Genomic DNA, 23638 nt, shown 5'->3' with positions numbered 1-23638 from the left:
TGAAATGGCTACAAAGAAAAGCTGCTGAAATGCTTAGGTGAATTGGTGAAAATTAACTTGGTGGAGCATTGATAGGGGTAGAAGAACACAAGCAAATGGAGATGTATTGTTCATGAAAAAAATAGACTGGTAATTGGAATATTTCTGCTATTTCAAAAAAAGAAAGCAAGTAAGGGGAAAGTATAGCCTGTGGGGATGAGAGTCATCTTTCCTTTCCACGCTGGATTTACAAAACTTCACCCGGAGTGGTGTGCCCAGTCTGGTATGGCACACTTCCAGGAAGATGTAGACCATTCAGAAGAGAGCAAGAGAATGATCCAGAGTCTACAAAGCCTGATTTGCTAGAAGGAGAGAAGGAATTGTTGGTACTTGCTCCACACTAGAGAGAGAGAGAGAGAGAGATAAATCTTCAGGTATGTAAAAGAAGAACTTTGCACTTGCGTGATCTCTGTCTCTCCCTGATGCAATTAATACAGAACTGTTGACACGTCTGTTGTGGCTATGAAGAATAATAATGGGCTCACTTTGGAGCAAGAAATAGTTTAGTCAGATATTGGGGCAAAAAAATCCAGTGGCAAATGTAATAAGGACTTGGGAGGACTTTGACACCTTTATCACTGGAAATCTTTAAAAACTTACACGTGTAAGAGTACCTGTTCAAGACTTGCCCAATTCACTACTGTGTATGTGGCAATTACATACTGCCTGCCCAACACCTTCAGCTTCTCTCTGCCCTAGACTTTCTGGATGGGGGTCTAAGGAAGAAGGATGAGCACCACTTACTGGTAAGAAACTTTTTTCTCTTTTTTTGTTTGTAAGAACATTCATACTGAGAAATTTAAAGCAGTGCTCCTGACAAATACAATTTATCTGAAGGAAGATCCTTAAAGATGGGCAAAGATTGTACATGTCGTCGTGTCGCACTTGTCAGGTTAAGTACAGTGGTAGATGTGAATGTCTAATCGCAGGTGCTGCTCATGCCTGGATGGAAGTGAATTGATGCATTGCATCCTTACTGCTTGAAGAATCAAGCTGCCTTGAATGTAGAGGCGAGCTGGCTGTGTAAGAGAAATGCATTGGCATCTTCCGCAGTGGAACTGCACCATGAACGGGTAGCAGGCCCAACTGGAAAGATTTTGCAATGCACTGGTGGGTCATTTGGAACTGGAAGGGTGTTTCACACCAAGTAGTCTGGCAGTGTAGGTCTTGGGATGAGGAACGTGAGTCAGTGTCCAGCAGCGGTGGATCTAATCTCTGCGACCACATGCTCAGAGATGCCCGTGCAGGAGGAATCCTTCATGTAGCAAAAGCTTTGTCTGGGCACCATCCAGTCTTATGTCACGTTTCGTTCCTCAGGGGCCAAAGGAGTTGGCCCAGGGTAAGCTTTAGTTTTGCGTTTGGCTGTGGGGAGGAGGGTGATACGGGATGGCGTCCAAGATCTTCAGGCTCTCTCGGGATCCTCTTCTGGGGTTGCTGGGTCTTTTCTGCATGCTGAGACCGCAGGCCCTTTTGGCAGCAGCTCTAGTCTGTGATCACTGAGGTGAGATGTGATGTTCTCCAGAGAAGTGGGAAACTGCAGCCAGTCTCCGTAAGAATACCCAGGCTTTGTTTTCTCATGGTTCTGTTATCCACCAACAAAGCTACTGCTTTTCTAAAACTTCCTGTCCCTGAAAATCAAGGTCTCTCTAGGATTGGGATTTAAGCAACTTCTTCCGCCTTTGGTTCTAGCATAGGGTGCAGATTTTTTTCAAGTAATGTTAATATTTGCCTGCAAGCAAAATATTTTTACTTCCTTGGGCAGTTGTGAGCTGTACCTCAAAGTGCCTTTTGCACTGTAACTTTGTGCATGACAAGCTTTCAGTCTTACAGGGTCTGTGCTGCAGCTTCTATACTGTGACTTGCACTTAAATGAGTCAGAGCTGAGTCTATTTTGAGCATCTTCTGCATGTCCCTGTTGATGGAATAGGCAAGATGCTACGGAAAGGGGCATTTGGGGCAGACTAGCCAGGGAGGGTAGCATAGAACTGTACCATGCTGAGGATACAGTTCAAATGCCAAGCTAAAGCATCAGGATTTTGTAAAATAATAGCCTGACAACCATATACAAGTGAATGAATAGAGTGTGATTGAGACACGACAAAGGTTAGTAGTGCTCTAATTTAGGTTAGTTTAGTTCTCAAAGACAGACTAACAGATGCTGTTCTGCTGTGTCCTGTAGATCTGTTTGGACTATATTATTCTCAACTTTACAGCTGACAATGTATGAACTAATTAAAAAACCCATTTGTTTCAGGGAAGATTTTGCAATGTGGCTTCTTTATGAGATGACAGAGTCTGAAAACAATAGAAACATGGAGTGTTTGACTTTAAAGGAGAGCTCTTTTAGGCAGAACCAACAGTGAGATTTTAGTGAAGCTTATGAAAAACAGGCACCAGAAAATCAGTCAGTTAAATGTCACATAATCACATAGCTGAGAGTAGCTCCTACTAACACAGCTTGAATGGATAAAGTTGATAAAACCAGGATTTGAGGTGTCATAGGCTGTCCAGAATTAGTTGGCTCTCTAAGTCATAAGGTGTGTTGTCTTTGTTGTCGGTAAAGCTAGATTTTTGGTGAAAAAACCAGCAGAAAGTTCAAAAGCCTGTTAACATGAAATTCTCCTGAAATGCTGTCGTGTAGTCTGTGCTGCTCTCCTGACCCTGAACCCAGAGCAGCTCCCGCCACATTCGAGGGTGGCTCGGTAACCAGCCACTTGGCTCCCAGGGACCTGCGTAGCAGCTTGGGCGGCTTTGGCATCAGAGGCATTCCACAGGGATGGCAGTATCGGCCTCTACTGAACTGGTGCCAAATTAGCCACAGACCATCATCTTTGATGTCAGGATCTGCAAAATCATTGAAACAAGGTTGGTTTTGACTGCATCTGGCCCTCACGTGAACTTGGCTTTGATGTGGTCTCTTCCTTTACAGGGCTAGTGAATTGGATTTTTGTTTAGATGTCAGAACTGTCCTTTTCATTATTTCCCTGCTGTTGATTGTTGGTCCATCAGGACTACGAGTACTGTAAAACATCCATTGCTATCATGGGCTTCTAGCACCAATCTCTAACAAGCTGAAATTTTAAGAATGTCCCAAATTTGACGATCTCACTAGTACTTCCAATCTTGCCCCCTTCATGCTTCTCTACACCTTACCAGGAGCCTGATACCAGAGTTTAGGCAGTCCCTCTCAAATAAAAGAAACACAAGGAAAAGCAGGACTTACCCCTTCTACTGGTTACTGTGGTACTGCTCCAATAGGAGCAAGGTGACTTACTGATACTTCTTGTCTACCAGGTCAAGTTTTTAGATTCATCTTAGGTCCATGAACAAAGCAGCAGCAGTGTAACCCTCCAGTCCAGTAGAAGGGACTTGGGATTCCCTGGAGGCCTGGTGCTGGTGGGCATATTGGGCTTTTCTTCCCCCTCACCTACAGGTCTAGCAGTACGAAGTACAAGTCCAGTGGCCCAGCATATACGTGCTATATGCTCTCCCTTCTTAGCATTAAGTAACAAATAGTCAATGCCCAATAGAGCTAGAAGAAAGATGGTACCCAGTTCTAGAGCTTGTCTAGACGGTGCATAGCTTTAATCAGTAGAAATGCCTTCTGTTCAATTGATCTTCCGAGCCTCTTCACCTCACAGCATAAAACATTCATCAACCACCCCTAGAACACAGGGTTTTTCTCACCCTGATGGCTGAGGCACCATCCAGCAGGTGGGAGGGTGGGGGTAGTGATGCCCCGAGCTGTGCCAGATGATGGTTCACATTCCCCTGCTGTTAGTTCGGAGCTTGCTCTTTTACCGATCTTCTTTCAGGACTCCAGTTTTCTCCGTTTGAAAATAAAACACAAATATTCAATCCCCAGGACTTGCGCAGATGGAACAAGACACAAATGGCATAGGCCGATGGCAGCACCATCTTCCTGCTGCTTATTCCAAAAGCTGCAGCTGATAAGCAAGGGGCTAAAAATGGTGAGGGAGCCATAACACAGCCCTTGCCTGCCAAAACTCATACTACCACAAACCTCACATTTTATCTTCAAGTGACAGTACAGGAAGGGTCAATTCCCTCCTTGCTGCCTGGGAAATAAAAGACCAGGAGTTCAGCTGTGTGTTTACCAACCCCCCCATGGACAACAAGCAAAATTTCTAAAAAACATTGAGCTGGTTTTACAGAAAATACAATACAAAAATTACAGCAACAACCAAAGGCCTCAATCACCTTGACACAGGCACTGCATACAGAACCGGTCCCGTGTCCGCAGACCTCTCGCCAAGTTATTTCAAAATGAGCAACAGCTCACTCCTCCTCCTGCAATTTCACAGTAATTTCTCTTTGAAGGATGAAAGCAAAAACCTCTGACATCAGACTATGGCACAGGGCTGCGACTGGACATTTACATGCAGTAAGCAAAAATGTCCCTGGACAGTATTGCAGCTGCATCAGTGTCTCTTGAAAGCAAAAATTTATGTAAGAAACATTTTAAAAAATGTGTTGTAATAAATTTTAGTGGCCATGTGCAACTGAAATCCTTCCTGTCATGTCAATAGAAATATTCCGTTCTTCTACAAGACTCACATTCACACAAGCAGTATACAACTATAAACATTATTAAAGTTTATTAACAAAAGCTTTGTACATATCTTTTCATACACTTGGAATTTTACATCTAGTCAAAATAACAGCACATTTCCATCTTACCTTTTGTACAAATTGTTACAGAATATCCACCAGTGTGTTGAGTAAGTAAAATAAACCACTGGTTTGCTTTTGTAAAGTATCTACAAAAGTGATTTGTGACATTTTTAAAAAATTCCCCAGAACATATAAAAATAAATTATTTTTACTTTTACAATTAAATCTACTAATTAGAAATATTACAAATCAAAATATCAATGTTTTCTTATGAATTCTTCACAATACAAAACAGATTCACAAAACTTTATTTACAGAAATGAGGTAAGAACTGTGCAATGTTTAACTAAGAAACATATTGCAGAATTAACATGTTCTTCCAAATAAGTACACAGTGGAGGTCTAATTACAGCTGGGTCTTTTCCTCTAATAATTCCCACCTTAATATTGATTAGTGGTCATTACCGCCATTCAAACTATCCTTCACCATACTGCATAGACTCACGCCATGAAATCAGCTACTGTCAGAAGTGTTGTAACACAAGTTCACCCATTTCAACCACTCGTAAATTTCAGTGGGAAATATTAACTCACTTTTTTGGTCATTTATTAGTGAAAAGTGACCCAGGTAACAATCTGCCTGAGCTATCTACAGTGGTATAAACACCTCTAGTAAAGGCAGAACAAGAAGGCTGCTGGTGCAACACAGAATATTCCCGCTGCTAACGAGGACACGTCTAGTGCATGATCAGCTGTTTGCAGCCATTTCAACAAAATGGAGGTAGCAACAGGCACTTGGTTTAGGCCAAACACTACATGTACTTCTTCCAGTGTGGCCTTCTCATCTGGTAAGAAAACTTTGTCACTGGAACCAAACTGGTTCCTTTAAAAACCTCAGAACTCTAAAACCTACACCAAAATTAATAAACTTTGGATTCCATACTGTAATTCTTACTCAGGAAAAACTCCCACTATATAACAACAGGAATTTAAAGGAATAAAAAGTTCAGAAGAGGATTCCCTTATGAGTCAGGTTTCAAAACAGGTATGTAAAAAAGAAATTACAAACAGCAAGTCCAGGCTGCCATTACAAGCTTAGTCTAGAAGGATATATTGCAACTGCAGCAGAAGATCAGGCTGGCTAGGGTTGGGGTGGGTTGGTTGGTTTTTTAAAACTACTGCTCTGAAATCAAAGTAATGCATGAATGCAGACAGTTTACTAGCCTTTAAATTTATAAGGTTAGGACTGAAGAGTCAAGTATATGTTTTTCTATGGTTGAATTTGTACTTAGTACCATCATATTGACAAAATAATTATGGTTTGCAGAGTTTTATCTACTTCACAGTCTGAAACATTAAAAAGTACATCCATTTTAGTGCAACAAAAAGCAAATGAAAGCCTACCAAAAATTCCTTATGAAAATTATTAACCTTTTGCTGTGCAGTAAGGAGTTCCTTGTTGCATTTCTTCAATCTGCAGAAAGGAAAACTGCAGTTTGCAGCCACATGAAGTGCTGTAACAGCATGACATGCAGTTCTCAAGTATCATTCAAATGTCAACTCTTCTCTGATGCAACTGGTCCAGTTTTATCATTGAGCCTCTGTGTAAGAGAAAATACTTCTAAAAATCAGATTATAAAATACAGAGTTAAGTAAAATTAAATTCAAACAAATGACAAAGCAGATGAGGTACATTTACTAGAGCTATCTAAATAGTAACTTTTGCATTGTAAAGAATAATCACGTACTGTAGAATAAAAAGTGGGAAAGGAAAGAATAATTAAAGGAATAGTCCTACACTGAATCAACTCATACTAAGTTCATCACAGCTAGCATTAGAAAACACCAATTTTGCTTCTATTTTCATTCCAGCAAGACTTGCTGTTCCTGGCTGTTGGTCTCTCCTTAGAACCACATGACAGTCAAGACAAATACCAGGTGACCTCTGCTACATGTTACCCACTGGAGAGGGCTGAAATCCACACTTCTCCATCAGAATAGAAATACAATTTCCATTTTGCCCCGTCATGATTATCCTTCTTCCGTAAGTTGCTACAAAGACATTTCCTGCAAGTATTGAACAGGACTGAGCAAAAACCTCATTCACTGAGCATTCAGAAACACTTGAAAACCTGTTCCAATTGGAAATGAGATTAAAACATTCAAACTTTAGGCAAATAGAGAATTTATTAAAAATTATTTTTGGATTAAAATAGTTCAACAATCCAATGCAATCTGTCTCAATTCTAACCCTTAAAAAAAATATAAAAGCAATTTCATAAGAAATTTATTTCTAAGGGTTTTGTTCGAAAGATGTTCTGAGATTTCCTGGAATTGTTTACAGCTAACTGTTATAAGAACAAAAACTAAAATTGTAACAGCGTATTTGTAAAATATATTAGTGCTGCCCGGTCATGCTGTCCAAACCTAGTAATAGCCATTTCAAAAAATTCAAAATAAGGTCACATACAGAATAGTTTGTTCTGATGCAAACCAAATAAAGGGTCTCAATTCCATTTACTACTAATTTTTAGAAAATGAGGGGAGATAAATTTTAAACATACTAGAACAAATTGTGATCATTTCTAAATGAAGGCAAGGCATTGTAGCGGTTCTGCTCTGACATTCAGTGACCAGGAAAGAACGTGATCTTGCCGGAGTCCTGCAGTTTGCAGTATGGTTGCAACATCAGAACAACATCATGCAACATCGTGACAATGACCATGCCCAAAGCTTAATAAAAGTAAAAGCTCATATTTCTGAATGGAAGGGAGCTGTCTCCAGGAAAACTGTCTTGAAAATTCACCATTTATGTTTTGTGTCTCACCTTATGTTTGGGAAGTACCACAAAAGCCCAGCTGCCAGAGTCCTTCTCCACCACTGTGCCCCTAAAGTAGCTTGAGGAGGCTTTGGGGGTGGGGAGTGGAGAGGGGACAAGTATCTAGCCCCAAACTCTTCCCACCTGCTCTTGCAGACTAGCTTCCCTTTTATCACTACCACTGCCACTTGATGTCTTCTCCAAGGAATACTGGAACTTTGTCTTCCTGCTCTACTCATCCTTTGTTTTTGCAAGTTCCACATGCTCCTTCCCTTCATCCTCTCTTATCTTAGTTGCATGACCCTTAGAGAATGAAGTCTATTCTCTGACTCCTTGAAGAAAGAATTCCTGTCTTGGGGATGGAGGTTACAGGCAAATGCTGAAGATGATGGAACATCTTTGCCAGAAGAATGTGTCGTGTTTCCTTATCTGTCTGGGAAAGGTTTTATTACTCTATCAAGCAAAGGAGTTGCTCAGCCTCCTAGGGTACAGCCTCATCTTCCCACACCAGAACCAAGATACACATAGCCCATTCTCCTAATACGTATTTCACCTTCCCATCAACGGGCTCCTCATCTCTCAAGTCATCAACTAATCTCTGCAGCTCCACAGTGCCTGAGGCCTGGCCAGGACAAACTCTTCAAGTAAGGTGATAAAAGGAATGATCTACAAAATAGTGGACACAAAGCTGGGGAAGAAGGTGGAGTGAGGAGGACTAGAGCTGCAGCTGCAATTACAAGAGGAAGGCAAGGGTCACTGGATTGGTGTCCTGATCCATGGAAGCAGGAGTGTGCAGCAGACAGGTTAGGTGTAAGTGACTACAAGTTCACAGTTCTGAACCTCATTAAGTGCAGCCCAGGACTCAAGAAAAAGAAAATAAAGAAAACAAAGAAAAAATCCACCATCCTTGAGTTGTGAATATAGGCACATAACTTGCTTCATATCTTTTAGTTACCTCATGGAGGTACTACATTGAAAATGAGGTGAGAAATATACTTACTGTCACCTTCTGAGCTGCATTATCTCCATGAATTGTAAGGAATGGGTTGGTAGTAGCTGCATTAAGTGGTGAGGCCTGTGTGCCTGAAAGTAAGTTGTTTATGGGTATCTGTGCTCCTCCAGTAATCTGCAACTGCTGTACTTCAGACTGATGGTGTTGGTGGTGGTGATGTTGTTGCTGTACTAATTGATACAAAAGGGCCTGATGTTGTTCCTTGAGTAATACAAGGAGAGGGAGGACAAAAAAATAAATAAATCAAGAATTAGTTACTGAAAAAATAGCTCCTCCCTGGGTTCTTGCTTATCCAAATCTTCAGTCAGTGCAACCCTTAACCTAATCCCAGCTAATTTACGTTACACTAATGAAGTTCCACGAGACTGTGGGAAAGGGAAGAAAGTGCTTATAAAATTTCCTGAAATCAGTAGCTCAGGAGAAGTTCAGCTAAGCCTGCTGGCTTCATCAGGCCTCTATCAGAAGAAACATACCTGAGAAGAATAGCAAACCGTGTTTGTCAAAGTACTACAACTACACAATACAAATAGTTAAACCAGTTACCTAATGACCTACATGAATACTGCAAGGCAGAGCAAAGACAGTTCACGAGATGATACCCAAAAATCTTTTGCTAGAATCCTAGTGGAATTGGAGAATAGCTTAGGAACTGTTAGAATCCATACATGGTCCCAAACTCTGCTGCCCACAGCCGATGCTGAGAGACACAAGCCAGCATGTCCACACGGGACAAAACGGGACTGAAGGCACTAGGGAACGATTCTTCTAGCAATACACACAGCCCAATAATATCCTGTAATTTAGCATGACTATCATCCAAAAAGGTTGAAGCAACTGAAAAGCTAAAAGATTATCAAAACCTGTGATATCGAGTTAAACACAATTCTAGTATTTATATTAAGGTGAGGAGTTTATCTATGCCTTAGAATAGAACAGAAGAATAAATCATAATTAACTGGAAAACTTACTGATGTGAGTTGCTGGGTACTTAGTAATTGCTGAAATTGCTGGTGCTGTTGATGGAGTAGAAGTTGTCTCTGTTGGTCAGGAAGTAATCCTAGTCCTGAGGCACTGTAGGGTTTGACAGGGTAATACTGTAGTTTATATGAAAGTATGGGAACTTTTTACTTCAGCTTTCCATTGAAACAAAGAAAAGATGTATATAAATAGAAAGTTCCTGTTTAGCATTTTGATTGCATACAGTCAAATATTAAATTGTCTGTCTGTCCAGTTGCATTTTTTGATACATACCTAGACGTTAGCACCACCACCCCCAGTCTCATTTATGCTGAGCAACAGCAACACCTTGCCTGTAACGTAAGTCTACTACATGCACATTATTTTAAACTCAGATAATAATTACCATTTCTACATTTTTCAAATACTTTATACAGAAAGGTCAGATTTTATATTATAAGACAGCTCTTGCCAATCTTTAATACTTAGTTAACTAGCATTTACTTTGCCTTGGTTTCCTTCTAATTCTCATCTTTTGCTATATTCAAATCTATCACTATTGCCTATACCTTGTCTGTAATTTAGCAAACACATTCAGCCTTGAAGTGGGCCGATACTGCCGTGGAATGAAGCAGGCTGCCTCTGCACTTGCCTACTGCTTAGCTATTAGTCCCTATTTTCATGCCTACATAACATTTTCTGCAGGGAACTGATCCAGCTGACAACTGGTCTGGAAATAAAGGGTTTCTTCAGCTATGCCAGTTCACTGCAAGACCAACAGCATGAACAAGGGTGGTTTTGGAATAGAAGACGAGGAAGACAGCTGGATGTACTCTTTTGGTACCAGTATTATCTTTTACTAGTTTAAAACGCCCACTGAATTATTAAGGTGTAGTTTCATGATAGGTTTACCACCCCACTATTGAAAGGTTAAGTATTTCCCTTTCATTTCTGTCCCCTCCCCTTGCACTAGCTCTTGCACAATGAGCTGCATCTCGTGGGAATGGAGCTGAAACCTAAGCCAATACGAAACACACTGAAAGATTATTAATGTAGATGAGGTTATTGTGTGAATGCACAAGCACTAGTACCAGCAAGAAGGTGTGTGCAGGATGACCAACAGGACTGACAGGATTGCTAGTTGTGATTGGTAGTGAGGAATTAAATTAACTTAAATCGGCCACAAATCTGCACAGTTAGGCTGCAACCATTTAGCTCTTCAGGACACAATATTTATCTTGCCTTTCTACAGTAGCTAGCATACTGTAGCCTGGCTCCATGATCACTTTGACATTTACTTTGTATTAACTAGCCAGTATGAAAATACCCATAGCATCACCATTCTCTACTGCTGGGACAGGGCAAGCAACACATAAACCTTGTTTCATACTTCATTAGATGGCCTCAGTGCTATGGGAAACACGTGCTGGGCTGCATTTACTATTTCCCATCATCTACTTCACAACATCCATTACTATAATTTCTACCACTTTCCTGGTTCTCAAACCTCTTGTCAATGGTCCTTTTCCCTAGCCAAGAAGTCAATTCTACTGACCTTGTCCTGTGCAAATAATTTTGCCTCTGATTATTCTTGGTGTACTGTTTTTACCTTGTATTGTATCCTTTTCTGAAACTGCATAATCAGAACTGTACATAATATTCCAGCTGCACACACACCAGGGATTTAATGTGACAGAACACAAAATGGATAACACCATTCTATTTATTCCCAATAACTGCTAGCAATGTTTGTTTGATTGTTGCTGAAAACAGAGATGACACTTCACCTATCCAAGGGAACTCCTAGGTTTTCCTCCTGAGTTACAACAGGAAAACTGAGGCCTAACATAAGCTAGAAGTGTGTATATGTTTGACTTTCAAACAATGACACTCATCGATTAATTGAAATTATTTCAAACAGCTTTAAGTTCAAATGTATCAAAAATATTTGAAACTGCAAAAAATAAGTACCTTCAGTTTGACTAATATTACCATTACTTACTTCTTCTGTTTTAAATTCACTTTTTCTGTATTCTGCTATACTGGAATGAATCTTCTCCACTGTTTTTTCATTCTTTTATCCCATTCTTTCTTTTTTCCTGTATCATGTTTTACCTTTGCACTTCTTTTTTCTGCTGTTATTCTCCCTTCTCTTTATCCACTCTGTCTTCCTCTCTTGCTCTACATTGGCACTTGAAAGAAAATACCCTCAGCCAGCAGCTGAGATCTAAGTGTCTAGAAACAAAACCTAACCGCAGAAGACAAAACGCTGCAGTTCTGAGCTTCCCAGAAGAGGCAGTTCACTGGATTTCACCACAGAGCTTTCTCTAAATTAGATCAGCTTGGAATGTAAAGGTAATCCTTTTTAGCTTCTCATTAAAAGGTATATGATCAGTCTGAAACTCTCTATCCTACAGTCTTCTCTGCTTGTAAGAATGTAAAGAAACAATCCTATCTTTTTCCTCAAATCACTTAGTAATCTGTATTAAGCCATCTTTTTCCCAGAAAAGGATCGAGTCTTCTCTGCCAAATGAATGTAGCCTCTTCTACCTACAATTTGAAACTCTCTCAAACAGCAGTGTGCAGATGAGTGTTTTCTCACCTCCCTATGTCCCACAGTTAACGAGCTCATGTGAATAAGGACCATATGCATAAAGAAGTCTTCATGTATTGGTGAATAGCTATTTTTCACATGAAACTGTTTGAACAGATTCTGAAGCTTGGGAAGTTACTGTAAGTAGCAACTTACAGGACAATCTGGTAAGTCTTTTAAGTACAGAAAAATATGAAAAAGTTAGAAAGTAGGGCTGAGTTCTCATGTGACTGTCCATCACGTTGGGAATACTGATATAAGCCAGCTCTGAACTTGATCACCATCATCAGGTTTGGAGAGCTCGCAACAGCATGGTAGCAAATCTCCATGCCTGTCTGTGCTTGTTACCATTTAACCCTCCACTTACGCAGTTCAAGGAGTAGTGATGCCTAGAAGAATTTGATACTAAAGAAATAGTCAACTAGGTGCCACTGAAACAGCACTGAATTCAAGAGTGGCAGGAACAAATGACATCCCATAGAGTTTCAGAACCAATAATCTCAACCAGTGGAAAATACTTCCCCCCCGCCCCTTCATTCAAAGTCATCCCAGAGCCTTTCACAACTTAGTTCCAGTAACAGAAAATTTTTTTTCATATTTTTCACTGAAGCATTTGTAATGGAAGAAACAGGAATGAGGAATGTACATGTCATTGCTAAAATCATATTAGCACTAATTAGGATTAGTGCTTGCTCGGCCTGAACTTTTTTCCTCTAAATATACAACTAGAAATACTGAAAACTCACAGAAAATGGGGGCAATTGTGAAACACCTCAAAAGGAAGGGGGCCCAGGAAATCAGCTGGATGAGCTCAATAAAGCAGAGAATTGTGTGAAAAGTAAATTTAAAATAAACATTAAGTTAAAATTAATATTAATTTTAAATTAGTATTATTGAGGGAGTAGTGCAGAAAGAGACCATGCAAGAACAGAAATAAAAAAATGGAAATGTTGGCAGAGTTGTACATCATAAGCTTCTTGTAGCAGAAAATAGGAAATCATTGGAGTATTCTAGACCATGCTAGAAGTTAGAATGAGAGCTAATGAACAGGATACTAGTTGCAGTATTCTGCATGAACTGGAGTAGTCTACTACTAGGCTACACACTCAAGAGCAGTAAAGATGGATATATTAAAAAAAAAAAAAAAAAAAAGACAAAAGAACTTCTGCAATATAAAGAGTCAGAAATAAATAATCAGTGCATTAACAAAATCATATGAGACAACAGACAACAGCAACATGACTGGTATATTTTGGCATTACCTGAAAGTGGAAAGCATTATACAACTGGTTAATATTATTGACTTTGTCTAATATTTCTCACTCCTCCTCACACTTCTGGGGAGAGTAATGCAAAATTCTTGTGTTTTCAGCAGACCTCTGATACTCAATAAAGAAGGTAACTTTTCATTAACAAAATGTCTTTTGTTTAACGTATAAAATGTTATGTTCATATATTATATAAACTATGAAAAATATAACCTCCTCAATAAAAATATAATAGCACATCAAAACAACACGATACACTTGGAAGTATCAGGTTTTATGAGCCTATTGAAGCAATACCACACAATGATACTGCACACGAACATTCAGGAGCTGCCAAATGAACAGCAAGGAAAGAAACCAGAAAAAGAAGCTACAGAACCAGGGATCCCTTGCATCATTCCAATCACATGTGCCTTTTTTGGTGGGTAATCCACCATAATCTTCAGAAATAAACTCTACTTAAAGACAAGTAATCCACTCCCTATTTGCAGGCATTTCTTTCTACATAGAACCATAGCTCTCCTTCCTAAGCGAAGGACAATACAAGGGGTGGGGGGAAGGGGAGCAGGGAGAATGAGTTTGCCCAGACTCTGCTCTATCCCAAAATACTTCCAGACCAAGCAGTCCATTCCCCTTCCTGGAAAGCAGCTGTCTCCTTTTGTTACCCATTTGCCTTGCAGCTCAAGCAGCAGCAGTTTATGCTACTGAGAATACCTGGTTTTTGGGGAAGGGCTGTTACGAATACTCAAATGTGGATCTTTTTATGCATTTAAAAACCCTTAGGAACACCACTTGAAAAAATAATTTTGTTGTCTTTGGAGTCACAGATGCAGAGAACTGAAAACACCATGCAACTGTACCACTACTCTGGTTAGTTATGCCTGTTACATCTTTAATTACACGACCGTATAGCGTTCTCCTCCTCCTCCCCCCTTCTTACTGCAACAAATGGTGACTTTTCCAGTGCTACTTTAATCCTGGAAGAACAATTGGCAGGACAAAGAATACTGTTTTCTGAACTTTAAAAAAAAAAAAAAAGAGCTGAAGCACATTTACATAATTACATTTGTTTGGAAATGTGATCTTGATTAAAAAACAGGAATAAATGGACACTAGGATTCCCAAAAGCTAAACAGAAAACATCTTTTCTTTAACTTGACTATTCGTGCTTCCATTAAATGCCGCCTTACTTTCAGGAGCAGAACCCAGTTTGACAATTACAGGCTAAGGAAGAAAACAGGACCTTTTGAATAAGACAGTTAAAAAAATATAGTTAAACTGAAGAACAGCAGGCACTATCAGGAAAAACAAAAATCAGCAAATTCTTACCTGTTATTTAACGTGGTTGGCAGAGGATGCGTTGCATTGGGTGGCACAGTTGCATGAGTGAGAGGAGAAGGGTTCTGTGATATTGTTGCTGGGGTCTGAATTACCCCATTTAAAGCCCCTACAATTCCATTGATTGCCAGCTGGCTGGCTGGCAGTGCTCCAATTATTCCACCCACACCAGGCACTGCAGGAATGGTGGAGGTTACAGTCTGCATACCACTAGCTAGTGCCCCCACTGTCACACCATTGACCTGTTGAACTCCTGTGACTCCTGAGCCTTGCTGAGCTGGACTCTGCCCAGCAGGTGGTGGAGTGGAAAGAGCTGATGAACTGCTGGTGCTTTGTCCGCTGGAGGTTATCTCCTGGTGTAAAAACAAACAACAAAACCCCCTCAGCTGCATAAAATTTCACCTAACAGCACAATACAAGGACTATGATGAGTTAACTTGTAACAAGTTTAAGTTTAGAAGAAACAAATAAAAATTACCTGATTTAATACAGGAAGAGAATTGTCTGGTAAAAAACTGTTTCCCAGATGAGGGCTTTTACTGCTGTTCAAAGAATCAGTGCTAGGTGCTAAAGTAATTATTTCAAAAAAAACACACAGTGGTTAAATTTCTGTAACATGTAAAAAGATTCAGAGTAATTATTTCAAAATAATGTCAAAGGTAAACACAAAATGTAAAGTCAACCTTAAAATCATTGCTGAATAGTAAAAGATTAACTAAATAATTGGTGAATCAATAGATTCAAACAGATGTGCTCCAGACTGAAGTAAAAAAGAAACGGCACTGAAACAAGTAGTGATGCTTCATATAAATCTTCCAATTGACTTCTAAACATTTAAACACACAAACAAATACTTAGTCTACATTCATCCTACATATATCTGCATCTCCCATCAATGGCATACACAGATTAAATAGATACTTCATATAAATACATGTTCGCATTACTTTTACACTTTAATACTCTACTTACCTGCTTGTACTGGAAAGGCATGTAGTTGATGAGAAGGGCTAGGATTTGAAGATAGTGTTGGAAAGGGCACCGAAAGCTGTGCATTGAGTAGCTGAAGCCGCTCCTTCTTAGCGGTCAGATTCTTTATCTGTTCTTCTAACCGCCTATTTTCAACCTGAAGTTGGTGTAATGATTTAAGCATTCCTAAAACTAAGGTAAAAATGCATATGTTATCTTTCACAACCACATTCAAAGAATGAATAACATCATCTTTTTTTTTTTTTAATTTCTGTATTACAATTTAAGACTAGCATTAAGTCATATGTGAATATATAAATAAATTATTACTGAGAGATACATTACAGAAATTTGACTTTAAGTGGAGAGGTTTAGGATCGATTTTGTGTAATTTCAAGTGCAGAAAAAAGTACGTAGCATGTGATAGTAATTTTGCAATATATCTACACACTGGCTTAAATACAGATACAGCCCTAATGTCATTAGGGCTGACATTCATTTTAAGCAAACGGCAGTACATAACAACTTATCCCCAAACCAGAATATAAAAACAGTATTATTTTAGTAGCACAGGTTAATTGCATAGTTGGGAAAAATCTATTTCAGCTGCAGTATTAGAAATTTTAAACATTATCAAAACAGAAGAAGTTTGACAAATATGCATTCAACTAACAATACAGCCGATCAACAACATTTATGTAAAAACAAGCAAGGTAGTGAAAAGGGAGTTTTTCTGCTTTAATGCCCTGTACAGTGAATCACAAACATACAGAAACAATGAAAAAGAAAGTCATCCAACGTGAAGTTATCATGACACACCTTGTTGTGAGCAGGAGCTCTCATTTGCTTAAAAGCGGCTATCTACAAATCACCCAGCAGGGAGCACTGTGTGAGCACTGCAGTTACCACCCCATTTTTGCAGAAAAAGGGCATCATCTTCTGTACTAACCTGATTTTTACCAAGCACGGTTTTCTCAAACGGCGATTTGGTTTCAGAACTTGGATTTCCCAACTAGTACTAGAGTGTGACTGTAAAGCCACAGGGATAGCCATTTTTTTTTAATTCTAAATTGTATTTGTTTAACATGACCTCTGGGCCTACTACAGACATAAGTCTACTGGTATAGGCACATCTGGTCATTTCCCAAGGATTTAGCTTTTATCCCTCCTCTTCAAGAACATACAAAGGAACCCTCAGTGAGCCCAAATGAGATGCAATAAGACTTAGCTAAACCTGTCCTCCAGCTATCATGTTTAAAGGATTATCCCTGCATGAATTTCCTCACAATTAGCATTTTTGTCAGAATACCATTCATAAAAATACCAACTAGATACCACTTTACGCTACCAACAAGAGGAATAGTACGTTCAATAAAATATAACACAAACCCTAAGCTGGTATTAAAAAAATTTTTTAAAATTTATTCAATCATTGTCTTTCATACTGATATATTGTTGAATATAGAGAACCAAGTGATCTACTCATCACTTATGCTTTTAACGTATTCATTCTTGGACTATTCCACTCTATTAAACATAACTTGGGAAAATAATGATTTGCTTGCTTTGAGAATTTCACGAGAAATGCAGAGCATAGCAAAGATATGAAAGGCCAGTACGACACCTGCCTAACATTTGTAAATATTTTTTTAAAACAGCAAGAGAATTAGACAGTTTAGAATTAAAAAATGAAAACTATAACAATAAAAAATTGTTACGCCAATTTATAATCACACAATATAAAGCAAACTGAGGAACTGTGCTATACTATTTACAGTAGTGGATCTAAGAGTCCAGAATTCATTTCCAAACTCTGCAACCGACCAGCTGGATCTGCAAGTCACTTCCTCTTGCATGACACAATTTCCCCATCCATAAAAATGTAGATAATTATAGAGAACTCTTTTGTAATCTACTGAAGCCATGTGCTGCATTAAGAACTATGTTACAGTGATACACTACGGTTATATTTCTATTCACAGCAGAAAATAGTTTTTTTTTTAAATTCTTGGACAAGCACTGAATGGCAGTTCTGAATAACAGAGTTAAGAAAAGCAGTAATAAACACAGAATGTGAGTACTTACTGTCACTAGGGGTGCCTTGCTCTAATAAAAACTGCTGTCCTTCACTCCATTGCCTCTCCAGAAGCTGTTCTATGCTGGCTGCTACTGGGGGCAAATTTTCCCCACAACTGTTCCCTGATTGATCATAGCGAATCTGCAAGCTGCTTACAGGGGATCTGTTGAAAATATTGCAATTTATTGTTTAAAGAAAAGGATGGAAGGAAGTGTATTAGTAAAAGGCTGGTGAAGTTTCTTACCTGGTATCAGCCCTTAGCACCTACATATCTTACATCTCCAAGACTAAGTTAATTCATCAAAATCACTAAGAACTCCTGGTTCTCACTGCCAAGACTTTAATAAAAGAAAGATGTAATATTTCACAGCATGAGAATTTATACTGAGAAAGCACATAACCTCTTCTTGCATACAGACTAACATAATACCTAACTGACAAAAATCATTGTATTAAATTATACAACACATACTTCTACAACAGGAAACCATTGTATATGGATACATAGAGCACCTGTCTTTTAAAAAAAAAAAAAAAACAAAAAACAAACCTTCAAACCTTTCCCAGAGAAAACTGGGGAAAAGAAAAAGTATTAAAATCAGCACAGTAATGGTACTTCCACATAGAAAGGCCATATATAATTCCACTGTCTAACTCGTTCTAAAAAGAATCATGTAAAACCAGATTTTTGAGGGACTACGTGAAAATATTATTTCACAAGGGACGCAATGAAAGTTAAAGTTATCCTCTGCCTGTGCTATGCACACTTAATATACTCCCTTTTTTACTCATGATCACACACAGTTTAAAGAATAATCCCTTTGCCACATGTCTTTTCTCATTCAGAAGAAAATTAAATATTCAGCACACAGCCACTAAGAAAGCTGGGTACCCCTCAGGTCCTATGAGAAGGCTTCTTTTGCATTGGATGGGGCAAAATTTAACCTGTGAGCAAAACCAGATGCTCAGTGTATTTCTGACTCGGGATTCTGGCCTCATGTACGCATGGCCCCATTCCTCATACAGGACCAACACCAAAGCCCACTAGAAGTTAGCTGGTGTTTTTGTTTGTTTGTTTTGTTGGGGTTTTTTTTTTTTGGTTTGGTTTTTTTGTTTTTGTTAAATCAACTCCAGTGAGCTCAGATTCAGACTCTTATTACTTACAGTAATAACTATTGGTGCCGTCACAGGATCACAGCCATACTGTTCTACATGTAGTGCAAACTTACCAACAAGACTACCATAGTCCCAGTACAGGACAACATATAGGGCTCAGGAAATCAATGTGTTAATTATGATTAGTGTAATAAGCAGTGGTCACAGCACATTAGCTACCTAATGACTGTCAAGCATTTTGGAGGCACCAGAGCAAAGCGATTTTTACGAGAAAAGGTTTTAAGTAGGTGACTTAAGAGCTCTCCAAGTATTTATAAATAATTCCTCTTTTGCATACAGGATGAAAGAAGAGTAACACTTACTAAAACAAAAAGCCCTGATGAATGGGTAACCAAGGTAGTAGGTTTTGACAAGAGATGACAACTCAACAGCATTTAACAGTTCAGCATAGACATGGCAAAAACAGCCTTAAAACTAGTTGTTTACACGATGTGCTGAAGTGATAAGAAGGAAGGTTTATGTGGAAACATTCTGAACAGATGTACTATACTCCACACAAACAACGCACTTAAAAAAAACCTGAACCAACCAAAAAAAAAAATTAAAAACCAAAACAAAACAAAAAAGAAACCCAGAAAACAAATACAGAAAACCACCACACAACCCCTGCAGCAACTTCTTTCTCTGTATGCATGCTTTTGAAGGGTACATAACGCTACTCTAACAGATTGCGCCATTTGAATTATAAATCACCAACAAAATTCTTGTTGGGCTTAGGACTGTTTCCTATCAATTTCACAAAGGTAGAAAGAAAGCAACACATGACTGTATAACCTCTGCAATCCTTCACTGGAAGCCTGGACAGAAGGAGGAAAAAAAAAAAAAAAAAAAAAAAAAAAAGAAAAAATCTAGATTTCCATGTATTGCAACATTAGTCAATCCATCCTCTTCCAGCTGAACACTTGCCTCATTCATTAGTCATGATACCGTTCTTCCATACTAGGTTGAATCCTTATTCCAAACAGTATTTGATCATAGTTTCTGATAGGATTATAAGTGTGCTGTATGCGCAGGTCCAATGCTGTCACTGAGATGGGAATCCCTTGTTTCATGTTTCATAACTTGCTTACTTTCACAACTTTTTTTTTTTTTTTTTTTTAAGTTTGGGGTACAGTTATTCACACTCTTACAGTATTAATTGTAAGCAATACTGAATTTAGATACAGGCACATATACATACTTCAATGCAGGTATTACATAACTCATTTTTAAATCTAAGGTTAAGTATGGGGTAAAAAAAGTTTAAGTGCTACCTTGGGAAAAGCAGCAATTCCTTTGCAAAATGGAAATGGCTCACATATACCAGGTATAGTTATATTTCTCATATATATTAAAACTTTAAATATGACAGCTTAAACATCAAACACTGATTATATAGGGGTAGAAAGATATAACAATATGAATTTGAAATGACCATACAGCTCACGAGTCACATACGTCTTCTCTGAAGAGCTGCAATCGGCTGCGTCATCAACAGCAAACAATTGTTTCTGCAAGTGTTTTTATTTTAAGCAACTATTTGAAAATTACATGGTTCTTTTGGAGAAGTGTGTTATTTATGAATCTCATAAGCTTCAAAGGGAAGAGAGTCAGAACTTGCAGAAAAATAATTTTAATAGATAAAGCAGGTAACATTCAGAGTTGCAAAGTTTTCAGATAGCAGATTTTTGAAGTTAGCTTTTTATTCACTATAAACCATATTTTAAGTAATCAGATTTACTTATTTATTTAATTGGGGAAGGTGGGATGGTACCTACACATTTTAGAAACGTCGACATATGTGTGATCTTTCTTATCACACAAACCAGGGGTGAAATTTGCTGACTACTGAACTGAATTGAATGGGTAAGTTTTCTAAATATTTTCCATGCTATGTATTTCAGACTAAGTTTTTCCACCTTTCAATTTTGGAACTACACCAGTGGTTTCTCCCCCTTTCCCCCCCCACTTCTAGCTCGTTTTTTAACAACTCTACTGCCAAGCAAAAGCTATCTGCTCTTTGTAAAGTGATACAGCTTCCATACACTGAAGGAAGCTCTGCAATTGTGGACTGAGGTGGCCTTTGTATCATACATTTCTCCTTTGCCTTCCGCACCAAAAACAGCTGAAATTTGACCATGTTGTAAGTGCTGGACTGTATATACCCTGAACATATGCATCGTAGAAGCATCATATTTAAGAAGTTTAGCTTCCCAAATATTCTACCTAAAGACAGCCTGAACACAGCTATGGCCTACTGCAAATCATACAAAGACCAGGTGTGTGCATATTAACTAAGAAGGCATTAAAACTTGTAATTACCACAATGCATGTATGCATAAGAGGACTACTTAATATATAATCAAAAGTTCTGGAATTTCCTAATTGTTGAGCATTTCCCTTTCCAAAATTCTCTTAATTTACTTGACTGTACATATACAGACATGTTCCTTAGTTATATAAAGATTTATATGCTAATGTAAATATATGTATTTATACTGAGAACACAATCTAAAATAATTTGTAAATTCGCTATTTATTGTTTTAGAAGTAACACATATTGGAAAGCTTAAAAGCCAGTTCATGACTAGGTAATAACACCTAAGTATTATAACGGATATTCTCACCCCATTCACCAAGAAGTCTTTTGATTAATTAAGGAGTATAATACAAGATCAACAACACCAGGCATGTATGTACATTAAATTATCTAATTTGGAGATATTTATTATAAATTACTGTAATAAACACATGCTGTAACAATCAAATTCATTGTTACAATGCTGTATCTGTGTAACTACCATTTTTTAGCTATCCTAAAATCCTTTTCAAGATAAAATCCACATGGTTAGTCCCTAAGTAAAAAAACTACAGTAACAACACTGTAAAATCTAATTCATATGGGACCCAGTATGGAAAATAAAGCCCTTTAAAAACAAAGATTCACTTAAAATAAACAGAAAATATTACTGAAGTATTTAAAACATAATATTGAAATTTTAAGAGAAGTATTTTAAAACAAAATAATGTGATACAATTCCAGCAGAATTCTTACGTCAAAATTCTGTAGTAGAGGTGAATTGCAGCGCAACAAAAAAAGTACTTCTTTTTTTGACAGAGAATCGTTGCGTATTTTGAAGTGATGAGGGGAAGAGAAGAAAATACTTGTTTGATGTTTTTACTGATATTTAACTTCTCAGACTATCTGATTCCTGTGATAGTTGTAGTCTTTAAGTCTACGGGATTTTGGAATTTTTGCAAATATGACTAAAAATATGCTTATGGTAACAAATCTGAGGAGATAAGTAGTACATGTGGATTAAATGATAGATAAATCCCTCTAAAGCAAGTCTCCATTTCTTAGGTAAAGTCCTTCATTTGTAAACCTAATTTCAGTTGATATAAAAGTAAATTTCAGCACATTTTTAGCTATCTGGACATATTAGGGGGTTTTTTTAGACAGATGTATCTATATAAAAATAAGTTTAGGTATACTTGTGTGTGTGTATATACACATATATAGATATATATGCTTTTAAAACACTTATGTATTATTAGTAAAAAGACAGAGAAGTTTTCAAATCTTAAAACATTTCCTCTGCCTGCACTCTCCAATGTAAATAATGCTTACCGTGGTGAGAGACTTCCTCTGGGTGAACCTCCTCTGCCAACAAGGCTGCGGCTATTATCTCCGAGATCTTGATCTGCAGTGTAAATATTTCACAGCTGATAAATCGACTCTTCTTAGATAAGAGTTTTAAAGCTGATGTAAATATTTTAAAAATACCTTAAATCTCAACTTCTATCTGTAGTTACTGCTGAAGAGTGAATATGTAAGTAGTTTAAGATTGCTGAACTGTAGCATGTAAGGTGTTGTCCTTACACATTTCTGAGGCTGTACCAGGCCATGGATTATGTTCACTTCTTTCATTCCTTTCAGTTTTACAGCACAGAAGCGTGGTTTGCATTTGCAGTACCCTCCCCTCAGCCACTTTTAATTTCTACGGTGAAAGTAATGAATCACAGCTGTGGACAGCTAATCTGTATGCTTATCACAGCAAATCCTGATGCTCTGTATTTTTTTTAACACTTTGCATCCCAAAACAACTCATAAAATATATAACTTATTAAACTTACCACTGCCATCTAACAAGCACACAGTATTCTGCAAATTTACTGAAAACTTTATGAAAACGTATAACTCACTAATTCCTATTTATAAGCAGAAGCATAGGAAAGTCCCTTGCTAAAAAGGTAGTAAAACAAACAAAAAAGGCCTCATTAAATATACGAAAACGTTTTGCTTGGAAGGACTCAAAAGGGTTATTTTCCCTATGGCCTCTCAATAAAATAACCCTATCTGCCCCCTTCAAGGTTGCCCTCCCCCTATTCTGAGTCAGGCGACCTCCGACCTCTTGGAGGGCAAAGACATGACTGATCCATTCTTGGTAAACTGCTAAACTCATTCCCTTCCCCCAAACAGGCATGACTACTACGACATGTCAACAAATCCTTACGGAGGGAATGAAACAAAGCAAAGCCAGCGGCTCATTAAAACTGTAGAGGAGAGCCAACAGTACAAAATGCCAATCAGTAAATATTCACAAGATTATTAAAAGCTGCAGAAGTTCTCTAACGGGATCTCTTTCACACGAAGTTGTATGTAATGCAATTTCATGAATTATGCAAATAAAGGTTTAACTATTCACGACAAAACCCAGAGCTGTGTTACTCTCGTTGCAAAGAGCTCCGAACTGAACACATCAATCACAGAAGT

At 38.1% G+C, this 23638-nt stretch overlaps 1 protein-coding gene across 1 annotated transcript in view; it reads right to left on the bottom strand.

Moving 5' to 3' along the window:
• Positions 1-6230: 6230 nt before the first annotated feature.
• Positions 6231-23638, bottom strand: part of MLLT10 (myeloid/lymphoid or mixed-lineage leukemia (trithorax homolog, Drosophila); translocated to, 10) — a gene marked incomplete at its 5' end in the record, with an annotated part of 107716 nt that continues 90308 nt past the window's right edge. Inside the window, 8 exons of the mRNA XM_009583179.1 lie at positions 6231-6275; positions 8493-8705; positions 9473-9575; positions 14652-15013; positions 15139-15227; positions 15633-15821; positions 17715-17869; positions 22493-22565. Coding sequence (XP_009581474.1) covers positions 6231-6275; positions 8493-8705; positions 9473-9575; positions 14652-15013; positions 15139-15227; positions 15633-15821; positions 17715-17869; positions 22493-22565 — 1229 coding nt within the window. The remainder of the gene's footprint in view (positions 6276-8492; positions 8706-9472; positions 9576-14651; positions 15014-15138; positions 15228-15632; positions 15822-17714; positions 17870-22492; positions 22566-23638) is intronic.

Source organism: Fulmarus glacialis, unplaced genomic scaffold, assembly GCF_000690835.1.
Source record: "Fulmarus glacialis isolate BGI_N327 unplaced genomic scaffold, ASM69083v1 scaffold8648, whole genome shotgun sequence".
NCBI classification, from domain to species: domain Eukaryota; kingdom Metazoa; phylum Chordata; class Aves; order Procellariiformes; family Procellariidae; genus Fulmarus; species Fulmarus glacialis.
This window is presented reverse-complemented; position numbering and strand designations above follow the sequence as displayed.